Genomic DNA, 24,088 nt, shown 5'->3' with positions numbered 1-24,088 from the left:
TTTCGTTCACTCATGCTCTTTTGAAAAGTCTACCAACAGTTAAATGGCTATCTAAATGTAAAAGAAAAAGTGTTTTTTTTTCTAAAAGCGCTGGAAGGAGAACATGAGGTTGAAGTAATCTTAACCTAGCACGTTTTGTTTAAAGTCAAAGACAAAAAACAATTACTTCAGGCTGGTTTTGGTGTAGTTGTGAAAAGGAAACTATAAACAAAAAACCCAAAAACCTAAAAATCAAAAGTCGACAAAAGAAAAGTTACAGTAGGCCCATGGCTATTGGGCAGCTAGCAGGAGGTTTCAAGCAGGGGCACATTCAATGTGAAAATGGTGTTCACTGGTTTAAGTGTCCGCGTTGAACAACATGCTTCCTTGAAATGGTGTGAAACAGGCTTTAAAGCAACATTATGCATCTTTTAGTTGATTGTTGAGTCTCATTTTCAGGTCGTTAAATACCAACAAGTTTGGCTGATGGTCGAACCAAGGCACCAACCCCAAACGTCTGTATTTAGCGACTCAGAAAGGGGGCTCAACAGTAAACTTAAATTTGCATAATGTTGCCTTAAAGCACATTTTCTCTTGGATGATAGGTGTGTCAGAGGCGTACCCAGTCAGCAATGACATGTATACACAGACAGATTCAGTAGATCTTAACTTATTTTACCTGCATTTTTTTTTACTTTTTGAAAATATGTGGTCAGGGTTCAGAAACAGTTATAGTCATGTTTTAAGTAATGACAATTCATGGTTGGAAACTGGAACTGAACATCAGTCTCCTGTGTCTACTGTGTTAAAGTCTGATACATTATTGATCCATCCATCCACCCTGATGTTGTCCCTACATAGACTTTGTCACTCGATAAAAATGTCACTTGACCTCCTCCTTTTCTGCAGTCATAACTACCAACTACCATGGCCACTAGAGGGCTTTGTCTCCTGAACATAAACATATGTTGTTTCAGGACACATGCTGGAACAACTAATAGTCTTTTTTTCCTGGGAGGACAACTCTCTATTAAGCTTTCCTCTTGTGCAACTTCCAGTCCACATATCATCTTTGAAAAAGGTGTATTATAAAAGGCAGCAACAGGCAGATTGCAATTCAGTCTGCTGATCATCATAATCTAAAAGAGATGAACCTCTTAGATTTCAATTACTCTGTGGCGTGTCCTTAAGTGTCACAATCAGGACAAAATTTACATTTTAAGCCTAACTACTAAAAACAGAAGGGTGTTCTTCATTCTGTCCATCACCTTTATATTGAACGCAGTTGCCTGCTGGGGCCACTAGAAGGACTTAAGACTTTTGGTCTTATCATTTAATTACTATTGATTAATTAATTACTATTCTTTCCTTTTCTCTTTCTCCCTCTTCTTTCCCCAACCCCCTTCTTATTTCCTGTTTAGTGGGACGCCATCACGGAGATGGACGAGCATAACCGGCCCATCCATACTTTCCAGGTTTGCAATGTGATGGAGCCCAACCAGAACAACTGGCTTCGCTCCAACTGGATCTCTCGGCAGGCTGCCCAAAAGATCTACGTGGAACTTCGATTCACACTGCGTGACTGCAACTCCATCCCTTGGGTGTCTGGCACCTGTAAGGAAACCTTCAACCTATTCTACCATGAAACTGATGAGGCTCACGGTGTCAAATTCAAGCCCCCGCAGTACACCAAGATCGACACCATAGCTGCAGACGAGAGCTTCACTCAGATGGATCTTGGGGACCGCATCCTCAAGCTCAACACGGAGGTGCGCGAGGTGGGACCCATGACCAAGAAGGGCTTCTATCTGGCATTCCAGGACATTGGTGCCTGCATCGCCTTGGTTTCTGTGAGGGTTTATTATAAGAAATGTCCATTCACGCTGAGGAACCTGGCTTCATTTCCAGACACGGTGCCGCGTGTGGACTCCTCCTCATTGGTGGAGGTGAGGGGTGCATGTATCGACCATGCAGAAGAAAGAGACACGCCCAAACTGTTCTGTGGAGCTGATGGAGACTGGTTGGTCCCCTTGGGAAGATGTGTCTGCAGTGCTGCGTATGAGGAGATCGATGGCACATGTTCTCGTGAGTTTTTGAATTTTTTTTGTCATTTCTTGCTCTTCAGTCATTAGTGTAGTATATGTGGAGGAAGGAGACTCAAGCCAAGTCAAGTCAAGTCTTGCAATAGTGAGAAAAAAAAAGATTTAGTGAAAATGGCTCTGGTTTGGAGTGTGGACCTTGTCAGTGATATACTCAAAGTAATATGTATAGTTATGTCAGAATTATAACCTCTGAGTCAAAGGTCTTTTGTGTAGGATTTAGCAGCATCCAGTGGTGAGGTTGCAGGACTGAATCTTCGTCTGCCTGTCAAACATGTAGGAGAACAACACTGGCCAACGCAAAAACGCAAATGGCCCTATCTAGAGCTAGAATTGGACTTGATTCTTGACTACTGTAGAACAACATGGCGGACCCTGTGGAAGAGTAACTGCACCGTATGTAGATATAAACGGCTCATTCTAAGTTAACAAATAAGCTGTTATTTTTAATTTCAGATGATACAAATGAAATTTTGTATTTACATTTTTATGAATAGTAGACAGCCAGAATCCCCAGAGATCCTTAAAAAGTCTTGAAAGGCATTCAATTCAGTATTCTAACAATTAGGCATGAATGGGTTTTTAAATGTCTTAAATGAATTTTTCAAAAGTATAATATGCCAATACTTTTGAAGAAGGAAATTGTGATTTTTTTTCTGACATTGCATCTTAACGTTGAACTTGACTAAGAAAAAGTAATGATTTATGTTGAAGTAAATACTGGGCAAAATTGTCCCTAACTATGTAATTGATGTCAGTTCATGCTTAGTCTTAAATTTCATTCCAAATGGCATGAAAAAAAGTCTGAAAAAGTCTTCAACCTAACTTTCCTAAAGCTGTAGGAACCTTGATACCATTTCTTCCAATAAATGTCCCATAATCCTGCACACTGGACCTTTAAGCATGACTTCACGGTTTTTGTCAGCAGGGCTAGTCCCTGAAAAGCTTCAAGATAAAAGCTGTGCTGTGCTATTGCAATGAATAAGTCATTCCCTATAGCCCATTTCTTGCACAGAAGTGTTCTACAGTGTTCAAGTGGTCAGGATTTCATACCCAAACTCATGTTATTTTCTTTGAGTGTTAACCATTTGAAAACTGACATGAATGGTATTCTTTAAGAATTTACAACCCGAAGCTGAGGGTTACAGTATTTCTTAGCTCTAGTTACCATCTAAAAGCTGAGGTGAATTGCATTGTCAAGTAGGGGAGCTGATATCTCCTGTCCAGACCATTAAACATGAATGCAGTGCCATTCTCTTTTTTATTTTACCCAAATGCTTCCCTCACTTGCACACTTTCAGTATATGTCTTCCTTATCGTATTCACAGTTTTCTCTCCCCTCACATAATCATATATTTCTTATCAACATTGTACGGCATACAGCGTGATATAGTAACATGGCCAGGAAGTCAATTTTTTATTTGGTCTTCTTAACATACGTATTGCCACATCAGCCAGTCAGATAGATGAGCAGTGTAGATAGATGAAGTAGCTGATACAATGTCTGCAGGGCTTCATTTCCATTTACTTCCAGTATTATAACAATGTACAGAACAACTGCATTATATGTCAGCGATATTTCTTATACTATTATATTTGTACACTCTCTTGCTGTGCCCAAATGCATCAACAATTTACAAAAGCAAGTTTATCTTTCACCTCCTCTCTTCATTCCCTCCCACTCTTCTTCTCCCCTCCTTCATTTCCCTCTGCTCCCTCTGTTATTGCCTGCTGCTAACTCTCTGGAGAATAAGATGAGATCTAATGTGAGGGGATTAGAGTGTTTAGTTATGTTAGCGTGACGGTGGAGACCTTCCCTAATTCTGTCTAAGGCTGTATTAGAGTGTGTGTGCACAGATGCATGTATGCAAATATATATTTCTTCAGTTATGAATATCTTACTCTTGGTCTTTAGTTGATGTGATGCATTCACACTTTGTTTTTATATCAAATATATTTAATTCTGTGACATTAATTTCCCTTTGCCAGACGTTTGTCCTTTTGGATACTGCATAGATTACATTTTTGCAGATCATTTTTGCAAAGCTAAGATGCTCTCAGCAGTAACTCATGGTTATAGTACATGGAAGATAAGTGGAAGGGCCGGCTATGATAACACAAATCCTCAACAGTGTTATCACCAAAAGAATGCTTGAATGGTTGCCTATGGGTTTAAAATTCCAAATGGTCCAAAATGGTTAAAATGACAACCGTATTGTTCTTAGTGATTGTGCCAGTGAATTTAAGTCTATTTTTTGCTTACTTGAGAGGCAAACATCGTGATTTTATGCGTGTTTGGGCAATGCACACGGAGCAGTGTTAATTGCCATAGAGAGAAACAAAGTGTTGTGTCTTGTGTCAAAGATGGCAATCCAGAAATCCGAATTCTTTCAGTGGATTCGCAGTGTGTGTCTGTGTGTGTCTCGGTGTGTTTGTTATTTTTTATATATATATATATATATATATATATATATATATATATATATAGAGAGAGAGAGAGAGAGAGAGAGAGAGAGAAATGGAGTGTATGTGATCGTGCAAGCGTGCAGGAATGTTGTTGTGTATATCAGTGGTCTACCACCCGCTGTCCCAGGGGCTACCTTGGTGTGACAGATTACCTCGGCTGGCTTGGTAGCAGTTTGATCCTCAACTCTCTGATATGAGCTTTGGGTTATCGCTGGCAGCACCACTCACTGGGAATGCTATAGTACAAAAAAAAAAAAAAAGCATACCTTCATGATGGTCCAGTGCAACTTCTTTTTAAGCCAAATAAAGGTCAGATGTCAGGTCAACTAGTACACATGTATAATCTACAGGAGATATATCTGTAATATGCAAGATGTCCGATGCATTTACTTAAATGTACTGCTCCATTCACTGACTAACTGCTCAAATCTGTGTATTCTGTCATCCTCACAGGCACACTATGGGCTTGTAGTTACCTATTTATTCCTGGGTTTTAGAGTAGTTAAAATGATATGAATATTAAATTCATGGGCTAAAAAAGTACTATTAGTCCATTGGTCCTAATTAAGACTGTAAAATCCCTAGGGCACTGAGTATTTTTGCTTTCACTTTCATGCCAAACCATTTTCTTTTCATTTTAGTTACTGTGTGCCCCTCTACTGACAAGGCATTGACAGTATCACAAATGTTTTGCCATTGCTGGATTTTCAGGTCTCTGTGCAGGTGACAGCCATGGCCAGAAGCATTATAGTTTTGGGTCGTCGTTAAGTTTTTTATAACATTATATTTATTTCATACTGCAAAAGTCCTCCTCCTGACAGCCTTTATTGGTGGCATCTCTCCATCTCTTTTTGGTCATGTGCCAGAGTATTTGTACACAGTAAAACACCTGCCTTTATATATATTGTTCTGGGGGCATTACCTATGCTAATAACAAACCATCGGCCACACGCCTCCAATTTATAATCAAGTGGGATTCATTATTCAGTACACCTGGGTAAGAGCAGAATTGGATGGTTAATAACGTTTGGTCCTTGTGGAGTTGACTGCTCTTACTTTTTCTCTTAACAGAAAATGAGGAGAAAATATAAGAGCATATTGCTGCATGAGGCACATTATATCATATATGGTGTTACTTGATTGACACTAATTTTAACACCTGCAAGTGCTTTAAATTCAGCGCAAACAGTTTGAAATAAAAAAAAGATGCTGGCACTCACAGAAAGGTGCCAGTTGGACACAAACCTTGTCTTTCGTCCGTATCAGGCTGACAGTTGTTAAATTTAAATAAAGACGATGTATTCTCACTTTGCTTTTACCAAAATGAACAAGATGAACAATAGACAGAAGCATTGACACAAATTGAATGACAGTTCAATTTTGTTCCCTTCACAAAATGATGCATCCATCCAACACCACCACAAACTAAAGCCCCACTTAGTGCTTTTGAAAAATGATTTCAAGACTATTCACTGCTCTTCTCCCACCATCCAGAACCAGATGTCCTTGTACAGTTGATTACGATTCATCTTGTGACATGGGTCGGCGTGGTTTCCCAGCTGCACTTGCAGCTGCATCGCAATCAACGGGCCAGAGGTTGAACTGCAGCTGTGATTAGAGCCGGACTGTACCAGAATGGTTACTTGATTTCATATCCATCCCTTTTATTATTTTTACCAATTTTATATATAATTGTTACGTTACAGAAAAAAAGCTTAGTAATGAGGGATAAACTCACTCTTGAGGACTTGGAGGGAAAACCGAGTGAGCTTGTGTCCCCTCTCTAAATCCGGACATGTTTGCGGGTCCTCGAGTGCAGCACAGGCAGAACTGGGTGCTTGTTCTTTTTCCTCAGCAGCGGTTTGAGGAGTCGTGGGGTGGATAACTGATCTGTTGATCCATTAAGAGCTTATGGGATCAATGGATGAGAGGAACAGCTGCTATAGAGTTCTCACTCCCAACCCAAGCCCATTGGGTCCCAGTGGTACCCGAAAAGTCCAACAAGTCGAGCCGGATTCAAGCCAAAAATGTGTGCGGATTGGCCTTGTCAGGTAGGGCTTAGGCTGAAATGATTTAAAATAAATATTAAAAAGTGAGCTCTGTGCTTGATTTATTTAATTATTATTTATTTGTAATCAAACACAACAGGGAGCTTCTTGGGCAATACGGTGTGGAGAGTGGAAAACGTTTCTGTTCTTTGCTATATACAGTAATGAGAAACCACAACATGGTTGCCTACAGCTTCCCTATATGCCCAGTAGACTACAATAATTTGCCTTTCCTCTTCCCTCCCTTCTGTCCTTCACCCCTCACTCTCTAAGAAGCAGATTTCACAGTTGGGTTAAGTTTAGCCCTTTGGGCAATGTGATGGCATTTTACTGCAATGTCAGCCCTGAAATGCAGCCCTTGCTCATTGTTCCAGGATTCAAACAAGCGTTGTTATTAAAAGTCTCCACACAAGGTACCACTGGAGCGCCTTGGGCATTGAAAGAGAGAGACTGAGGTGGCTGGCTAAAGCTAATACTTCAATACCCAGTTTACAACTGAGTGGTCCTTTAAATACTATGGCTGCTTGACTAGGCTGGAGTGAAATAACAGGTTTGAATGATCTGTGATGTCAAATACTATCATTGATAAGTCTTTTTAAAAGCACAGCATTGACCTTTGTTCTCCTCATCTTTGGTTGCTTATTTGTTATGATGTGAGACTTAATGTTTATGCAGCTCATGCACTCACTATAAGTTGCTCTGAACTAAAGCGCGGGTTAAGTTCTAGTTTGTAACTGTTAAATGTATGTTAAATAGAAGAAAGTGTTTCCATTTAGAAAGTGTTTAAAGGGAAAGAGGCTAAATGTTAAATAATCTTTTATAGTTAACATATTTTCACTTTTGAATTACAACAGAGTCCTGTGAATGTTACTGTGGTACGAGCAGAAGTACAGGGCCAAAGTTCTTGGTAGCACATTACTTAGTTCAGGTCTTACAAATGGTGCTGCAGATCAATTTAGTTTCTACGAGATAACCCCTGACACCAACTATATTACAACACCTACAACAGCTAAAGATATGTCACAAACACCCTCCACTTCTGACTTGCAAACCTTTATTTATCTGAGAGAAAAGATGAGCTGTGTGAAGTCTGAATAAAGGGCTTCAGCTCCACTGAGGTAGGGAAAAAGGACAAGCTCTCCGCCCAGCTAAAGCCAAATAATCTTTTTTCTCTAACTCAAACCCAGTGCTTTTTGCCACAATAGCATTCTAATCCCCTTATTCATTTCCTGAATAAAGTTTGGAGTGTCAGTGTGCTGCAGTTAGGCTGAAGTTAATCAAAGCTATCAGCTAACAATAACCTCTATAACACTCACTTTAACTGGCATGCTCCTTCATCTACAGCATTTTAGATTTTATAAGTACACTGATCTACAATTGCCAGTGTGGTTATGAGACTAAAATCTTAAATGTCATGTTGTAATCACTCGACTCCAATGAGACAGCAGCTGGCTTTGTGTTGCAGAAGTTAAGGAGTTACTAAATCCCCAAACCACACTTTCAGCTGAAAAACAATGTAAGTGGGAATTTATTCGTGTTGTTGATTGATTCAAGTCCAACTCTTGACAGTTAAGTGCAAAATATTCAAATTCTACATAGTATGTTGTAAATATTCTTAGTGACTGCCCTCTAAAGGTTGAAACCTCATTATTGCAATTCAAATTTGCTTTTGGCTGATCAGTTCTGAGTGAGCCTGTTTTCGTCATCAACCAATTCCTCCGTCGCCACCCTCTCATCAGACCCCATCCTGCTACTCCCCCATCCCGGCACAGCAACAGGCACTGCCGCCTTCGGCAGCTCTCAGATGTCCCCTCAAATGTATGAGACTGTTTTTTTTATGTTATTTACCAAAGTTACAAGCACTTCTTTCGTTTTGGCTAAATTTTATTTTATTTACAATGACTCATGCTTGGTCACACACTAAGTGCACCAAAAGCCTCATGACTAAACAGCCAAAAAGAGCAATATGTAAATGTTGCCTAATCTGAGCAAAAGATGTATAGATGACCAAAATAAACACTGAACGGACCACATGGAACAGGGAGGGGCTGTGGATCGAGAGATGGCACGATCAAGTGACTAGGCTGGTCTTAGCCCCCCTCCAAGTCCTGCCTTTTCACATTCTGAAGAGGCACTCAAGATAAAAGTCAAGGGTTTCATTACTCTAAAGCTATCATGAAGTTTTGGACCATTAGGGCCCCATCATGTTTGTTCTTATGCAAGCATACAAGGACGCATGCACACATACCTGCAGGAGATGCAATATACAGTTATACCAGTGATTCCTCACTCTTCCATTAATATAAATCTGACAGCAATGCCTCAGTTTTTGATGGACTGGTTTGATTTGCACAAATAAATATTCGATAATGCCACATTGCAGTTAGAAGATGGAAGGAGACTTTAAAAAAATTTGGAGTGGTTTCAGAAACAGCGTCATTTGAATCATGATTTCTAAACATAACAATTCAACAACACAGTCATCATGCTGTTCTTTGTACTGTGGAGTGATTGCTATATTTAGATGGATATTGTAAATATGTGAACAGGATCAGAGTGGACTGAACACTCAAGAATAATTGTCGCAGTCTACAGAGTGATTTATTTCTGCTTAAGAATGTAACTGCATTAAATCAATGACTGGTGAGCGATGTTCAGCAGTGTGGCTCTGCCACAATAACTCCTGGACCGTCAGAAAGTTATACCACCAAGTCAGGGACTTTTGAAGGGCCAGGAACTATGGCAGAGGAACAAAATGTAGACCCTGGTTTCTTCTTTCATAATGCAGGTAAACTTTCTGAGTTCCTCTGTAGGGACACCAGAAAAGTTTTGCTGTGGAAACAGGCTAAAAATGTACAGTATATTTCCCCTTTTTTTGTGCAGTACTTATTTCTGTGTCATTTCTCAGCTTGTTTTTGTTCAAGACCATTAAAACGTCTATTTCCTTTACAGTCTCGCTCTCTCTCTTGGTTTCCGTCTCTCTTGTTCGCACATGCATATTTGGACATGGTGGATAGCACTCATGCTTCATATCTGACCCCTTTCATGGTCACATTGTTATCTGGATAGTGATACTAAGAAACACAAATATTATAAGACTGTTTTGGCAGCATGGGCACACACCGATCTAGAAACCATTGGCTATCATCTCACGATGCTGAAACCTCCGGGGGCAAAGGCTCCTCATTTAGGGACATTCAGTGTAGTCAGAGATCTATGAAGAAACCTTGATACAAAGTTGGAGATGGGACTCTATTCAGTCCTTAGAAAGTTGCTCAGTGGAGCATGATTCCTATAAAGCTAAATTTCCATGGTAAGAAATTACCTCCTGCATTGTATTCCCATAGAGCAAGTGTGCAAGCAACTTATGGTGGCTGAGCACAACCAAGTACGGCCAAGTGGCTATCTTCTGCCAGCCAAACGGCAAACCTTCTTACTTCCCAACTTCCTTCCATCCAGCTCTTGGCTAACTTGAATGGGGATGAAGTGATTTGATTGTGTGGCTCTTCTAGACTTTTAAAATGTTTTTGGACTAAATGGATGTAATCCCGATAGTGAAAACAAGTCATTTCACAGGGCTTGTTACGCTCATAAAATGAATCCACTGATTTACAGACAGTGTTTCCCATTAATAGCCAAGACTATTATGGACCACTCAATGGAGTCTCAATGGAGCTGGACTGTTAATTAAGAGCGGTATTAAAACACCGTTGGGTTATTTATAGCAAGTAGTGACAGAGATGCGCAGCAGAACGTCTGGCGCATTAAAGTGAAACTAAACCGTTCATTCTTTTGGGCCTAAAACTGACTTTCTTTGGTGCTAATTGTCGTTAATTGTGGTAGCTCTATAAAGTAGAGTATAGCTTTATAAACAGTGTTTCATATGTTGCACATTCCCTCCATAAAGAGAGGCAGCAGAGGCAGAGAGAGAAAGAGCTGAGGGAAGCAGACAAAGAGGTGCTTCTTTGTAAAGCAGCCAGCTCTTCCACAATTTATCTCCATTAAGTTTTTTTTTTTTTGCACTATACTTCTTGTTACAGGTGGAGGTGAGCATTGTTGTTTGGACAGTAATATGATTTTTTTTGTCTGTACATAGTTAATGGGGCCTGTGTGCGTGCCTGTGACCTACGCATGATGTCATATTACGACATACCGTTATTTAATAAAGGTATATAGTATAGTATATATCTCCGCCTCCCCCTTGGCACCCCTCCAGCACTCTGGGCTCCAGGCTTGTGTGCCTGTGTCTAAATATAGGCCTGCACACAGACACACACACAAACAGACTGAAACATCAATAAGAGCAATCCTCGGTGTTAATGCAAGAAGACGCCTTGCTCCACCTAAATGATTGGCACACACATTCATTCAGTCAGTATCTCTCTCTCATTCCATCTCTCCCCATCTCTCCATCCCTCTCATTGTAAGACAATCTAGCTGATGCTGTTACCTCTCAGTGTTTTACAGCAGGTCTTGTGTTTTTGCTGGGCCCTGTGTAAGAGCTCTCTGCAGCGCCATGAATAATGTAATCACAGTGTGTTTGTGTGTGTTTATTTATATGTGAGTGTGCACCATCGTGTTTGTAGCTGGGCACTATTTGTTATACGCCAAACCAAAGTGGTTCTCCCCTGTGTTGGTCTGGAGCAAAGTAAGAGCAATCTATTTACATTTTAAACAAATGCTGTACCACAAACATTGAGAATTACGTTGCACCTCTAGTATTAAAGAATGATGAATACCCCCAAGGAAATGATGCTGTGACATTTTGTTACTTGACTTGTGCTTTTTTTTCTAGTCCACTCAATTTTAAAAACAAAACCGGAAGGGTTTTACAAGTTTGCATGCCTCTGGGGCGAGGCCAGAGGCATGCTGCTTTCAGGTCCGTCCGTCGATTCATAGGTCAAAGATCAAGGTCCCTGTGACCTTGTTCTGTCCCCTTTTTGTGAACGCAATATCTTAAGAACACCTTGAGAAAATAATTTTCAAATTTGGCAAAACTTTCAAATGGACTCAGGGATGAACCGTTAGATTTTGGTGGTCAAGTCAGGGTCATAGTGACCTTGCATTTGTCATATTTATGTGAAATAATTATCTCGAGAACACCCTCTGGGAATTTCTTCAGTGATGACAAAAACATCCACTTGAACTCAGTGATGAGCTGATTAGATTTTGGTGTTGAAAGGTCAAGGTCACTGTGACCTTGCATACATATTTTTATGAACGCAATACATGAAAATGGCCTTTAGCAAGTTTCCCTTAAATTTGCCACAAATGTTCAGTTGGACTCAAGGATGAACTGATTAGAATCTGGTGGTCAAAGGTCAAAGGTCAAGGTCATGATGACCTTACAAAATATGTTTTGGCCATAACCCAAGAACAATGGGTGCCCACCTTGAAACTGTGCTGGTTGTATAGATCTTCTGTGTGTGAAGCATTAATGTTTTCAAAAACATGAATGTAAACTGTGAGTGCAACTTGACCAGTGCGCAGATGCATACAAGCATGTGGTGGTATATCTAGGTTTTTCTTTTCTTTTTTCTTTCCTTTTTTTTTTTTTTTAAGAATACAGAAGGACTGATTTGCTCTGTTGTTTCTGGAACTGAAAGTTGTCAAGGTTTGCCATCATTTTTTGTCCTGTTACCTTGAAATCAAAAGTTTAATTATCTCATTAATTAAGATAACAATTTATCTCTAAATGTTTTAATCACAAATGGTGCTGATTGCTGTTTTTTTTAAGCCTTCAGTTCTGAGCTAACATTTAACATGGTCCAGCATTTCACTAAACACACATCAGGTGTCAAGGTGGGCCACCCACAGGTAATTGGGCAACTAACTGGAGCAGCTGTATTAGTCTTAATTGGCATGCTGGTATACACATCCTGAAGAAACTTATAAGACGTTTTCAATTACAGCATGAAGACAGTCAGACAACAATTACAGCACATATCCTTCAACCTGTCAGCCCACCAAATGAGATGTCACACACACACATACACACAAGAGAGGGAAGCTGCACAGGCCAAGACACGCATAATGAATCACATAAAACACATACACACACACACACACACACACATTGTAGCAACGACACAACACGATACTACACTTAAACCACCTGCCATCTCGGTAAAAGAGCAAACACGACGCGCCCAAAAAAACTCCCAAAAAAGCACTACAGCATTCACAACGAAGTGTTAATGCAAGAGACAACATTTTGCTCTCACAAAACATGCTCTAACAAACACACACAAGGAGACACACCAGGGGGCTCAGGCTGGCATCAGCAACAGAGCTGTTTACAGACGGGCCACACTGCAGGGAGACACTGTGACATTTCAGAAAAGGATGGTTTTAGTTTAACAAGCATGGCCCTTCAGGCTTAATTGGGAGTGTCGAGAGGGGAGGGGGAGGGGGGGAGTGCTCGTTGTGCATCAGAGATTGTCAGATAAATTTAAACCCACTTCATTCAGCATCAACAGACACATTCGCAGAGTTCTGAAGGACGCCGATCCTCCTACGGGCAAAGCGGAGGTATATCAAAGGCAGGGTCTTGAGTTTCTCCTTATCCAGCATGAAGACAACTCTCAGGGGTGAATTCACAAAAGGATGCACAGCTTTTGCGGCCACTAAACAAATAAGACAAAAAGAAGTCATGTAATTCTCAAAGTATACGCTAAGGGTGAAATGCACGCCCTTGCTCTGCTGCCAAGCAAATAGCTTCACTGTTCTCCTGTGCTGTTTGCATGTATGTAAATTAGGTAATAGGCAGACATTTGGTGCAAAATTGGCTCTTTTCTATGCAAATGAGCCTCGGATTCACAAAGATCACTGCTAACAGCCACATGCACTTACAGTGAAATTATAAGCAGTGGTGGAGTGTAACTAAGTACATTTACTCAAGTGTTGTAGTACAATACACATTCAAGGTACTGAACTTGTACTTTAAGTTGTACTTAACTTGTGTTTCTTCTTTTTGTGCCACTTTATACTTTTATCGATAACATTTCAGAGGGATATATTCTACTTTTTACTTTACTAGAATTATCTGAAAGCTTTAATTACTAATTACTTTACAAATTATGATTTTTGCATAAAAACATGATTAGAGTTAAAAGTATGATGTTTGTTGTGATTTAAACCAAAGTGCAGTTGCATTGATTATCTGACTAATCAATTAGCCAGTTGGCCAAAAATGTATTGGTTAATATTTTTGAAAATACTCAAATCATTTTCTAATTTATTTTAAATGATTTTGAGTTTAAGGGTTATTTTGTTTGATTTTTGTTTTGAAAGATTTTTCTGTATAGGGCAGTTTTACTTTAATATTTTTTAAATGTTCTTTACTCAGTTACTTTTATTTAAGTAACATTTTCATTACAGGACTTTCACTTATAACATAATATTTTCACAGTGGTATTATTACTTTTGCTAAAGTAAAGGATCTTATTACTTGCTCCACCACTGTTGGTGTGGGAAATGCAATGCAAGGGCTGTCACATAGACTTTGCATTGATCAAATTTCTTGCTTAAAGTTTTATGGAATACCTCTGGAAGACCCGAAGCTCGTGGTCTGAAAACTTCTGTTATCTTTTTCTCTCTGCTATCATTCTGCCCTCTGTGTTTTTGGCACAAAGTCAAAATTTATACTTTGCCACATGGATAATTGTTTTTAGGTTTCAAAAAAGGGCAAATTGCACTCAGCTGCAAACTTAACAGGCATGTTTGTGCTGTAAACTGTGGCAGTATCTTTTGTGAATTGCACTTTGAGACTGTTATAGTGGTTGCAAGTTATGCGTAATTCATTGTGTTATCAGCTGCCATAAGCTTATCTTTGTGAATTCACCCATTAGTCTTTTTTCACATTTTTACACTACATATCCATTTCCTTTCAGTAAATGAGTCCACTTTCCATCAGACAGGAGAACGAGATTCCCACAATTTAACTGAATTAAGTTCTTAATTCGCAGTCCTGTGGACTTTATACTAACATTAATTCAAATCGTACAGTATGGCTGAACTTGAGTGCACGGCTTTTTTGTTTGTTGTCTGCACAGTCGCTGTATTAGCATTCTCTTCTGCAGCCATCACAAATAATATAATTGAAAGCTCTTTGAACGCCGACGGTATGCTAATGCCGTTTTCCCCTGAGTTGTCATTAAGCTCAGTGTACCACTGAAAGGCGTGGAGTTTCACTGCCAAAGGCTTGATGTGTCTTGAATTGTGCCCAGTGTAAATAACTGCTGTCAGCCCACTGCTCCTTTGTCTGTCACTACATGCTGTCAGCATGCACAGCGAATAATCACTGAAAATGTAAAACATTCATTAGCCATTATTCCAAATGAAAACATTTAATATGGCATGGGAGTAAACAGAAAATTGATGACATGACACTGGGAATTGTTGATGGTTGAAAAACTCAAAAATGTTTTCTTATTAAAAAAAAGTCTTACTAGTGAAGTTTCATCAGACTAACATGATTCTATTGGTATATGGTTTCTGTATGTCACACATGGCTATCCCATGACTACTAATGCCCAAAACAGAGAGCATTCAGTGTTTCCCCGCAGAATATTGTCAGAATGGAAAATTCTTTGACGTTTATGATGTTTGTCATCGAAAAAGTCTTTCACCCGTTCAGTTTAATTTAAACAGATTATTGTATTGAAAGAAAAATAGGCTAATTACTAATTTAATTGCTAATTTATAGAACCAATGTGTAGGACTTAGGCAGATGTAGAAATTGAATATAACTAACATAATTGTGGTGAAAAACCACCTGAAACCAAGAATCATCAAGTTTTTGTTGCCTCAGAAGGAGCCCCTCATATCTACATAGGGAATGGATCCTCCACGCAGTCCGCCATGTTGCACCACCATGTTTCTACAATAATCCAGAATGGACAATCATAACACTGGCTCTAGACAGGGGCTTTCACATTTTTACATCAGAGTGGCAGCTTGAATTTGGTGACCTGGATGTACCTTAAGACCACCGTTGGTTCTCCTACATGCTTGAAAATGGAGCATTCAGTTGCTTGCAATCTGCAAACTCACCACTAGATGCCACCAAATTATACACACTGTTTTTTTAACTTAATTTCTGTATTCAGATCCAATATATGCATTGTAGTGGTGTACACTGAGTACATAGAGAGAGCTAAGAAGCCAGAATGTTTTTTGGCCCAAAATAATCCCAAATAATGCTAGATTCAAATGCAAAGACTGGCCACACTTTCTGTATGTGACAGATGAATTGTTTCACTCTTCTAACTAACATTTGAATACCAATTGGTATTGTAAGATGATGTGGTCATCCAATCATGCAGACCATGACTCTATTATTGCCATGTGGAACTCCTTTATCCCGCTGATAGGTGTCAATGGCCTCTTGGCATAATAAAAAACGGATGCCATCGGTGGCAGGCCGGGGAGGTGGTTGCGTTTTCTGCAGTGAGTGGAGGGAGGTGGGGTCTTCCCCGTGAACTCAGTGGTCATCTTCCCATTCTTGCCACAGCTTGATCTTTCCACTATCTGAAACTGATTCGCTCACTGACAGTCGGCTGGTGCGGAAGGGAGACTCAATGAATTGCCATCGCACACAGGGGGAATCCTGGTGTGAGCCCGGTGTTGCTGACAAGGCTTTAAACCAAGAGCAAATTGTGTTAGGTAGCAGAATATGTTCAAACTAAAAGTAGTTGACTGTAACACTAGTACCATAACTACACCATCCATCATTGGTTCTTTCTGGCAGTAGCAGCAAACCTGTATTCTACAGTGTACAGTCAGACTTGACAAATGTGTCTTATCTTGTTGTGTTTATAGAGGCCTGTGTTAAATAGCCAACATGACATCCCTTTTTTTAAAATAACCGTTCTTATTACCAACATGGGTAGGTTTTGAACAAGCAATATGTGCCTGTTTCCCATCTCAAAATTCAAGATGCAAAAAAAAAAAATAAAAATGATGCTGTAAACTTTTTCATGCAAACATCGTGCAAGTCTGAGTGGTCTGACTGGATCTCCTGTACTCTACTCTTTCTTCTGTGTGATGCATGACCTTCAAGCTTGATCACACTGTAGGTGAAGAGGCTGGGTGCCCCTGGATCCAAGCTTATCTGTCCTTCTGAGGACCCACTTTTGATAGTTCATTGTTCTTGTGAGGACACTATGGCAACTCTTCACATTAAGAAAAGTAAAGTCAGAGATTAACCTAATGGCTAGAGAAAATTAGAAATACAGCAGATGAGAAGTGGGGTTGGGTTTAGGTAAAGTAATTATAAATAGGCCGGAGTTTGAGTTTGGTGTTTAAAGTTATAATAAGTTTTGCCCCCCTTCCCCCAAAAAATACTCATTAGTTGTTGCTCTTTTGAAAAGTAAGGTCATTACTTTACTAATTACTCCCTGTCAACAGTAATTTGCTGCATTACTCATTATTTTACTCTCTCTTATATCCCTTAAGATTGGTAATGGCGTCCTTTCTCCTCAAAATTCAGACTTTGCATGTGTACCTCAGTGTAAATGTCAGGGTGATTTCAAATAAACGCAGCTAAGGTTTAAGAGCTTGCAAATTATTTTTTACCTGGGGGTCTACTGCTGCCTCTGTCTGATTTATGAAGAGTCCATTGAGGAGATATACAACATTTTATTCACCACATATCCAGCCGCAGGCTTCACTAGTTCTTTGTTGCTTCTAGCCTGCAGCTGTCTACAATTAAAAATCAAGTTTTGGCTGTAAAGCCAGTATAGGGCTACAGCCATCCTCCACCGCAGAGGAGGGCTCGCCTTTGGTGGTGTCTATATCCTGGAGCTTTACATTGTTGTGCTTTTGGTCATAGTAGGTTTTTCATGAGGTTTGAAGTCTTCTTGTTTGCAGTCTAAAGAGCAAATGCAGCTATTACAATGATGTTCTTATTCTCCTGACAAAAGCAAAGCACTGAGAGTGTATTGTATACATTATAATAATTTGACGTGCATATGGGACGATAATGAAATTATGTGGTTTATTGCTGGATTTCAAAAAGGGGTTGACATCAAAAGAAAGGTTTAATGAGTTATTTGATTAGGGGTTAACTGTAATATTATTGCAGAAATTGTATTATTAATTTGTTAAACTAATCATTACTGGCATATATATTTAATGTTGGTGAGATAACAAAAAAAGGTGTGGTTTCATTCAAGGGTTTGGAATTGGGGATATTGAATTTTTGAAATGAATATGTGGTCGTCAGAGATATTGTAAAAACAGCTATGCGTGTGTGTGTTTGTCTTGAAGGTCTTCTTTGAGTGTTTGGCATTTGACTTGATGTGATAATAACACAGTTCTGAAGAACATCCATAAACAAGCACAAACTCAGTAAAAACGATCAAAATGAATGAGCACACACAATCAAACAATCAGCAGCAAGCTGAGACACAAAAAGAAGTAAAAACTGTCGAGGAACGCAGCTTCACGTCTGAATGAAATGTGTTGCACAGACGAAGCTGGAGTCGAGAAAAACATGCTGATAGTGTGTGTTTGTGTGCATGAGCATGTTCTTTTATGCATGCCTCACACAGCTATCTCTGTTTGCTCATTTACGTTGTATATCAATTACATTCCTCCAAATTGGTCGTGCTTTACCTTCCTCTGTCTCTCTTTAAATCAGTCACTTGATGAGCATTAGAGGCTCTCATGTTGTCGCTCTTCAAGCTGTAATTGAGAACAAATGTGGAGAGGGAGAGTGTTTAATTGGGGTTGTCAAGCAGAGGGGCGGGTTTGTCGGGCACCTAGAGATCTCCTCATCTCTTTGCATTTTAACAGTTTAAAGAATAAATTATGCAGATTGCAGTTTTTTGCGAGTCCTAGTTGCGATGTGAACTTGCGGTGACTTCTGCTTGGCTTTTTCCCCCCTTCGCTCAGAGTTACTTCAAAGCCGGGAAGTGATCAAAGACAGTTGGAAAAAAAATAAATTCCCCAACGTACCGCCACTCTGCATACATACATACAGCTCCTGCCTGTCTCGACACCACACACTCTCTCACTCAGAAAACAAAAGCAAGCGACACCGTGTGATGTTTTTCTTTCCTTTTTTTTTTCTCCTCGAGCACAGTCCTGTCAGACATTGCAACATTTCAATTGATTTCCCTTTTTTCTCGTGTGTGTGTTCTATTTTAGTACGTAAGAGACCAAGAGACTGAATTAGTCATTAAAGGGTATGTATAGCACGACATGGCCCAGATAAGACATCACAGGGCTGGATTGAAGAGCAGACTTGTCATAAATGAAAGTACATTTTAGGAGCTGGAGACAGCTCCTCTCCAGCAAAAAAAAGGGAAAAAAAAAACAGGGGTTATTGGGGGTTCAGCGTCAATGATGACTATGTTTCGTCTCAGTGGCAGTTTGTTTATCCTGCAGACATAAAGTAAAAGAGCTAACACTCTTGTGACCGATAATTAAAATATATACATGTTTCATCTGCCATGTTAAAAATGAATGATTTATAAGCAGCCCTCATTAGTGAGAGGGGTGGAGATGGGGTATTGAAAGTTGTTCTAATTAAGATATCACTATCACTATTCAGATCTTTCTCATGCATACTGATGCATGAGCAAGGATTTCTTAAGCCACAGCCCAATAAATGCAATTACCCGTCTAATGTGCACGCTAGCTCCTCACCTGCACACACAGATCAGTGACCTCGGCCAATGTCAGACCAGCCTGTTCATGCAAACATCACTTTTTAAAATCTGCCAGGCAGTTATTTTGTTATTTTAGAGCACAGATGTTACCATGTTGGCTTTGAAGTCACTTTTGTTTTTACAAGTGAAACATTTTACAGTGTTCTCACCAGTGTTTAATCATGTCTGGGAATTTTTACTTTTACTCCACTACATTTTTTTAAATAAAAAAAACTACAAAAAACTAAAAACTTCATTTCCCCTAAGCATTTTAGTTGTTACAAAATAGGTAAGGAAGTGATAAGGGGACATACAGACAAATGAAGGAATGGGAGGGAAGGAAAAATTGGATTTTGTTCTTTGAAATCTTTTGAACTGTAAAAGGAGGGGAAAAACTACCTTGTTTTAAGTTTAGGTTCCATTTTTAGGGTGGTGTATCTTGTAAAAAAGTCAACTTTTTGCTTTTTGTTTTTTTTAAAAACAGCATGTTCTTATACTTTTACTTACTGAAGTACATTAAATATCATAACATTACTTTTAGTACTTAAGTACAGTCAGAACTGAATACTTTATGACAGGTAATACTCAATTAGGTGACTTCTCCTACCAAAGTCATTTGCTAAGACATCTGTGCTTTCACTCAACTATAGCCTTCAGGTTCTTCATCCACCACTGGTTCTTACAGTCATGGACAACTATCTAATTTTCCATGCCTGGAAATCCATTGGAGTCCTGGAAAGTTTTGGAAATTGTTTTGTTGCATTTAATGAAATTGTTGAAGTGATCTTCCATGGATAACCGTCCATGTCATGTGACATAACAACAAATTCATTTTCCTCAGCTGCTTATGTAATGTATGTCTATAATGCACCAATATGTGGCATTTGATTACATGACGTACATTTGCTCATTTTCTCCCTACCTACCATGCCTTCCTCCTTGTTTGACAACAAGCTAGAAATAAGCTTTAACAGAGTTTGAATCAAATATTTTTGAATAATGCTGGGCAAGTGGGGTAAGAAAATAATGTAACAGTGTGATTAAACAGGAATCCCAGAGTTCCCATACCTATTCCCAAGTACAACCTCAAAATTGTTCTGCATTTTTGAGATGAAGCAATTGACATAGGCAGCCCAGGGCGTTCAATTGTCACTTGGAATTTCAGTGCACCCTTTGATTTCTTTTTAACCTCTGAAAGTGGAGTGTGGTAGTTTGAAGTTATCGAGCATTCCTTTTTTCCCAAACAAATAAACCAAAGGGCTGACCAGACTATGGTCTGTCACTTCCTCACATTGAGAGCTTGACTGCTCCATGTCCGCAGTCTGCCTATAATAATATCATTAACATTTGGAGAAAAGTATGCAATTCTGTTTGTGTAATACAATATGAATGGTCATGGAAATTTTGTCTTTGGTGTTGCAAAGTCATGGGAAAGTTTTGAAATTCTATACCTGAAAATGTGTACAGAACCTTGACTTTAAAAGATTGTTGTTGTTTTTTGATATTTGTCACATGCACACATACGTGTCACACTTTTAGATAACATGGGACTGTAATGAATCTACTAGTTTGGTGTTGAAAGACTGACACCTTTGTTACAGTCTGGCCCAGAAAGTGACTTTTTTTGTAGTCCCTAAATGCAAAGGCCTTTTTTTCACGCTGGCACATATCAGTGCAAACCCAGAAGCAATGGCACTCTTGTTGGCCGCTTGTTGATTTCTTTGCACCTGCGCCGCTTTTCTGGCTCCGAGCAAACCTACTTGCGCCAAGGTGGGAGGAGTGGTGCTGATGAGGTTGTGTTTTCACAGAACAGACAGCACAGTGCTATTTTGGTTGTAATTCTGGCATGAAACTATTCTTGAATTTCTACCTCCTGAAACAACCTCAACTCAACAATGCAAGTGTGAATTCTTGTTTTTCTGACTTGGTTTCTACACACAAACACTCCTCTGCACAATTGCAAAATATTATTTATGGATTTACTTTAAATCTGTCAACATGATGTTGGGATGTAATGGCAATTGACCTGCTTTTCTTTAAAACATCCTGGTAAACTAATGCACATACAGTAGATGCCAAGTTTTGAGTACAGCAGGGGTCCCCGAGCTCTTATTAAAGCTATCGTGATATTTCCTTTTAATTTCAAGCCAAAGTTGTTCCTTCATTTTCTTTGGATAATCAAAACACAATCTGTCATGTCGATGCAGTTATAAAGGTGATTTTCCTAGCATTTGCAGGAATGGACCGTGACTTTAGATTTTGGCATTTGACAATAGAAGCTGCACATAGGAAATACTGTCACTGAAACACTCAAAAAGTCGTGTTTGCATTAAATGTTTTGTCTTTCCATTTAGGTTCTTGTTTTTGGTCCGAGGAAATGTCTTGTTGCATCTCATATGTTGCCATTTGACAAAATATGCGTATCTATATCGACTTTTACAAAAATGTCAACACAGTGACAGTACTTTCACCCCGTTGATACTCTCCCTCACCCCATGAGAGGCAAATGACCCCAGGGTACGAAAGGCTTTAACTAGCAGTAGGTGTCTCTCAATCTGCCGGACTGCACCAGCCAAGCTTGTTAGTCACACTGGTGGAATTGCACACACACACACAGACTCTCACATACACACACATGCACAGTGTCCCGTGGATAGACTTAATCCAGCCATTGAATGCGGCAAGCAGCGATAGCAGAACTGGGTCAGTTCTAGAGAAGACCGTGGTGTGAAACTGTTCCCCTCGGGGTGGATTGGGGTCTGAACTTTGGCTGACCCTCCCTGACAAGTTCAGACGCACAATGAAACCTCAGAATTTGCCGCATGGAATCTGCTTGAATTAATGCTGACAACTTCATTGATCAGGCTAAAATGTGGGCTTAAGCCATAGGAAGAGTATTTTGGACATGGATAAAATAGAGCAGCTGTAATTGGGTTTTCTTCATGGTGAGATTAACTAGAGAGGAGCAAGTTTAAAGCTGAAGAGCTGGGAACGGTGGTGACTCACTCCTCCTGTGGTTTGCACTTCACATATACATCTTATGAATTACATGTCCCAGTAGAAATTTTGGATTTAAGACAGTATGTTTTAAGGCTATTTTGTACCTGTGCCCATTCTTATAGCAGTTGAGTGTAGACCCTCCTTTGAGTCTACTTTTTTTTTTTTTTTAGCAGCAAGATGTTTTCCAAAACCAGGTGAACAGAAAAGAAAGATAAAGGTTAAAATGGAGAGCACATGTTAGGGGGATGCCTATCACTTTTTTTTGTATTGCTAATTTATGGCCTGATTTTACAATGTAAAGCAGGAAAAACAATGATTAATTCAATTACAGAAAATGAACAGGCAGCAAACCTACCTTCTTTTTTATTTATTTTTTAATTTTCTTTATTTGTTTACCTTCTTTATCGTTCTGTTTTATAAACTTTTCTTGATATCTTTTTTTCCTTAGCAGCAATTTGAATTGCAGGTTTGGATTATTGAGTCAGGGTTAGGGTTAGGGTTAAAGGTCAGAGATGATAAGCTCATATCAATGGATGAGAGGAGGACCTGCTGCAGTGAAAGCAAACTTTTAGATCCACTGCAATTAACTGTGAAGTTGCACTTTTACTCTGTCTGGCATTCTGCTGCTTTGTCTGTGCCCAGAGTGCACTCTAAAAGTAAGAAGTGCAATGAATAGCCCAATGGTATATATATTCCAATAGCACTTTGGATGAATGATCCAGCTCCAAAAATCTAAAATCAATACGTGGCAGCAGATGTTCTAATCGTGGCAGGCTGCCACAAATAAATGAATTTGTGGAAAAGCCTGCCAGAGGATACAGTCTGTGTGTTTGAAATGGTAAAAAAAAACGCTTCATAGCTGTTACAAAAATTCCCATAGCTGTGACTCACTGTCACCAGAGTGTATGGGACAGCTGGAGCTGAATCAACCGTCCCTATACCCAGAACAGAAAGAAATGTCTGAAGCCATCAACGTATCACACAAAACCACCACATCCTTCAATGGGGCCTGAATGTTGGCAACCATAATACAGTATTTATACTGTTTCTGTCTGTGTGTCTGCCAGGTAGATAAATAACTGCCGCTCTGCCACTACGGATACAACTAATCTCACTGGGTTAAACAGCTTCATCTAGGGGACTACAAGTCACCACATATAATGTAACTAATCTAAATGAATTCAATCATCGAGCAGGAATACTTTAGTGATGAAGGAAAATGAAAAGGTGGGTGTACAAAATAAGAGTTTAATTTGTGCTGCGCATCATGTGTTTGCATTTTCCTACACTTACTTTTTGAGTTTTGACTTGTCTGGTTCCACTCCTGTATAATTTGAAGTTGCAATTTAAGTGGTAGTACTTGGCCACAAATCAGCTGAACGTTAGAATATTGCCTTTAGTGGAGCCATTTCAAACCATCATTACTCTTTGTAATGGTAACACTCTGCACCATTAGGCTTCAGCAACTAGTCAAACGGATGGTTGTTCTGAAATTCGTGTAAACCCCCCCCCCAATGCAAAGTGGCTTTTTATACCACAGTAAAGGCCAACAGTTACAGAGACAAAAGAGCACTTTGCAATGTTATATATTTGTGTGTGTGTGTGTGTGTGTGTGTGTGTGTGTGTGTCTGACTTGGGGGAGAAGGAAGATCAGTAGTGGTGTGTGCGCTAAGTACAAGTGTGCAAGTGTAGATTTTTCCTCTTAGGGATCACTTGTGTATGGATAGACTGCAAATGTCTTTCTGTACATTGAGTATATGTGCCTTTGCATTATTGTGGGATTTTGTGTGATGCTGTCTCTGTCTGAATCTCATCTCCATGTGTTTGCATGTGGATGTTT

The 24,088-nt window shown here is 39.5% G+C and overlaps 1 protein-coding gene across 1 annotated transcript in view; it reads left to right on the top strand.

Annotated features, from left to right (window-relative positions):
* LOC121948703 (ephrin type-A receptor 6-like) overlaps positions 1 to 24,088 on the top strand; it is a 215,899-nt gene that overhangs the window by 48,774 nt on the left and 143,037 nt on the right. The window contains exon 3 of the mRNA XM_042494107.2: positions 1,401 to 2,064. Within this exon, the coding sequence (XP_042350041.1) occupies positions 1,401 to 2,064 (664 nt within the window). The remainder of the gene's footprint in view (positions 1 to 1,400; positions 2,065 to 24,088) is intronic.

This window comes from Plectropomus leopardus, chromosome 10, assembly GCF_026936395.1.
Source record: "Plectropomus leopardus strain MGB_pleo_1.0 chromosome 10, ASM2693639v1, whole genome shotgun sequence".
NCBI classification, from domain to species: domain Eukaryota; kingdom Metazoa; phylum Chordata; class Actinopteri; order Perciformes; family Serranidae; genus Plectropomus; species Plectropomus leopardus.
The sequence above is the reverse complement of the archived record's forward strand: the minus strand, read 5'-3'. Positions and strand labels throughout refer to the sequence as shown.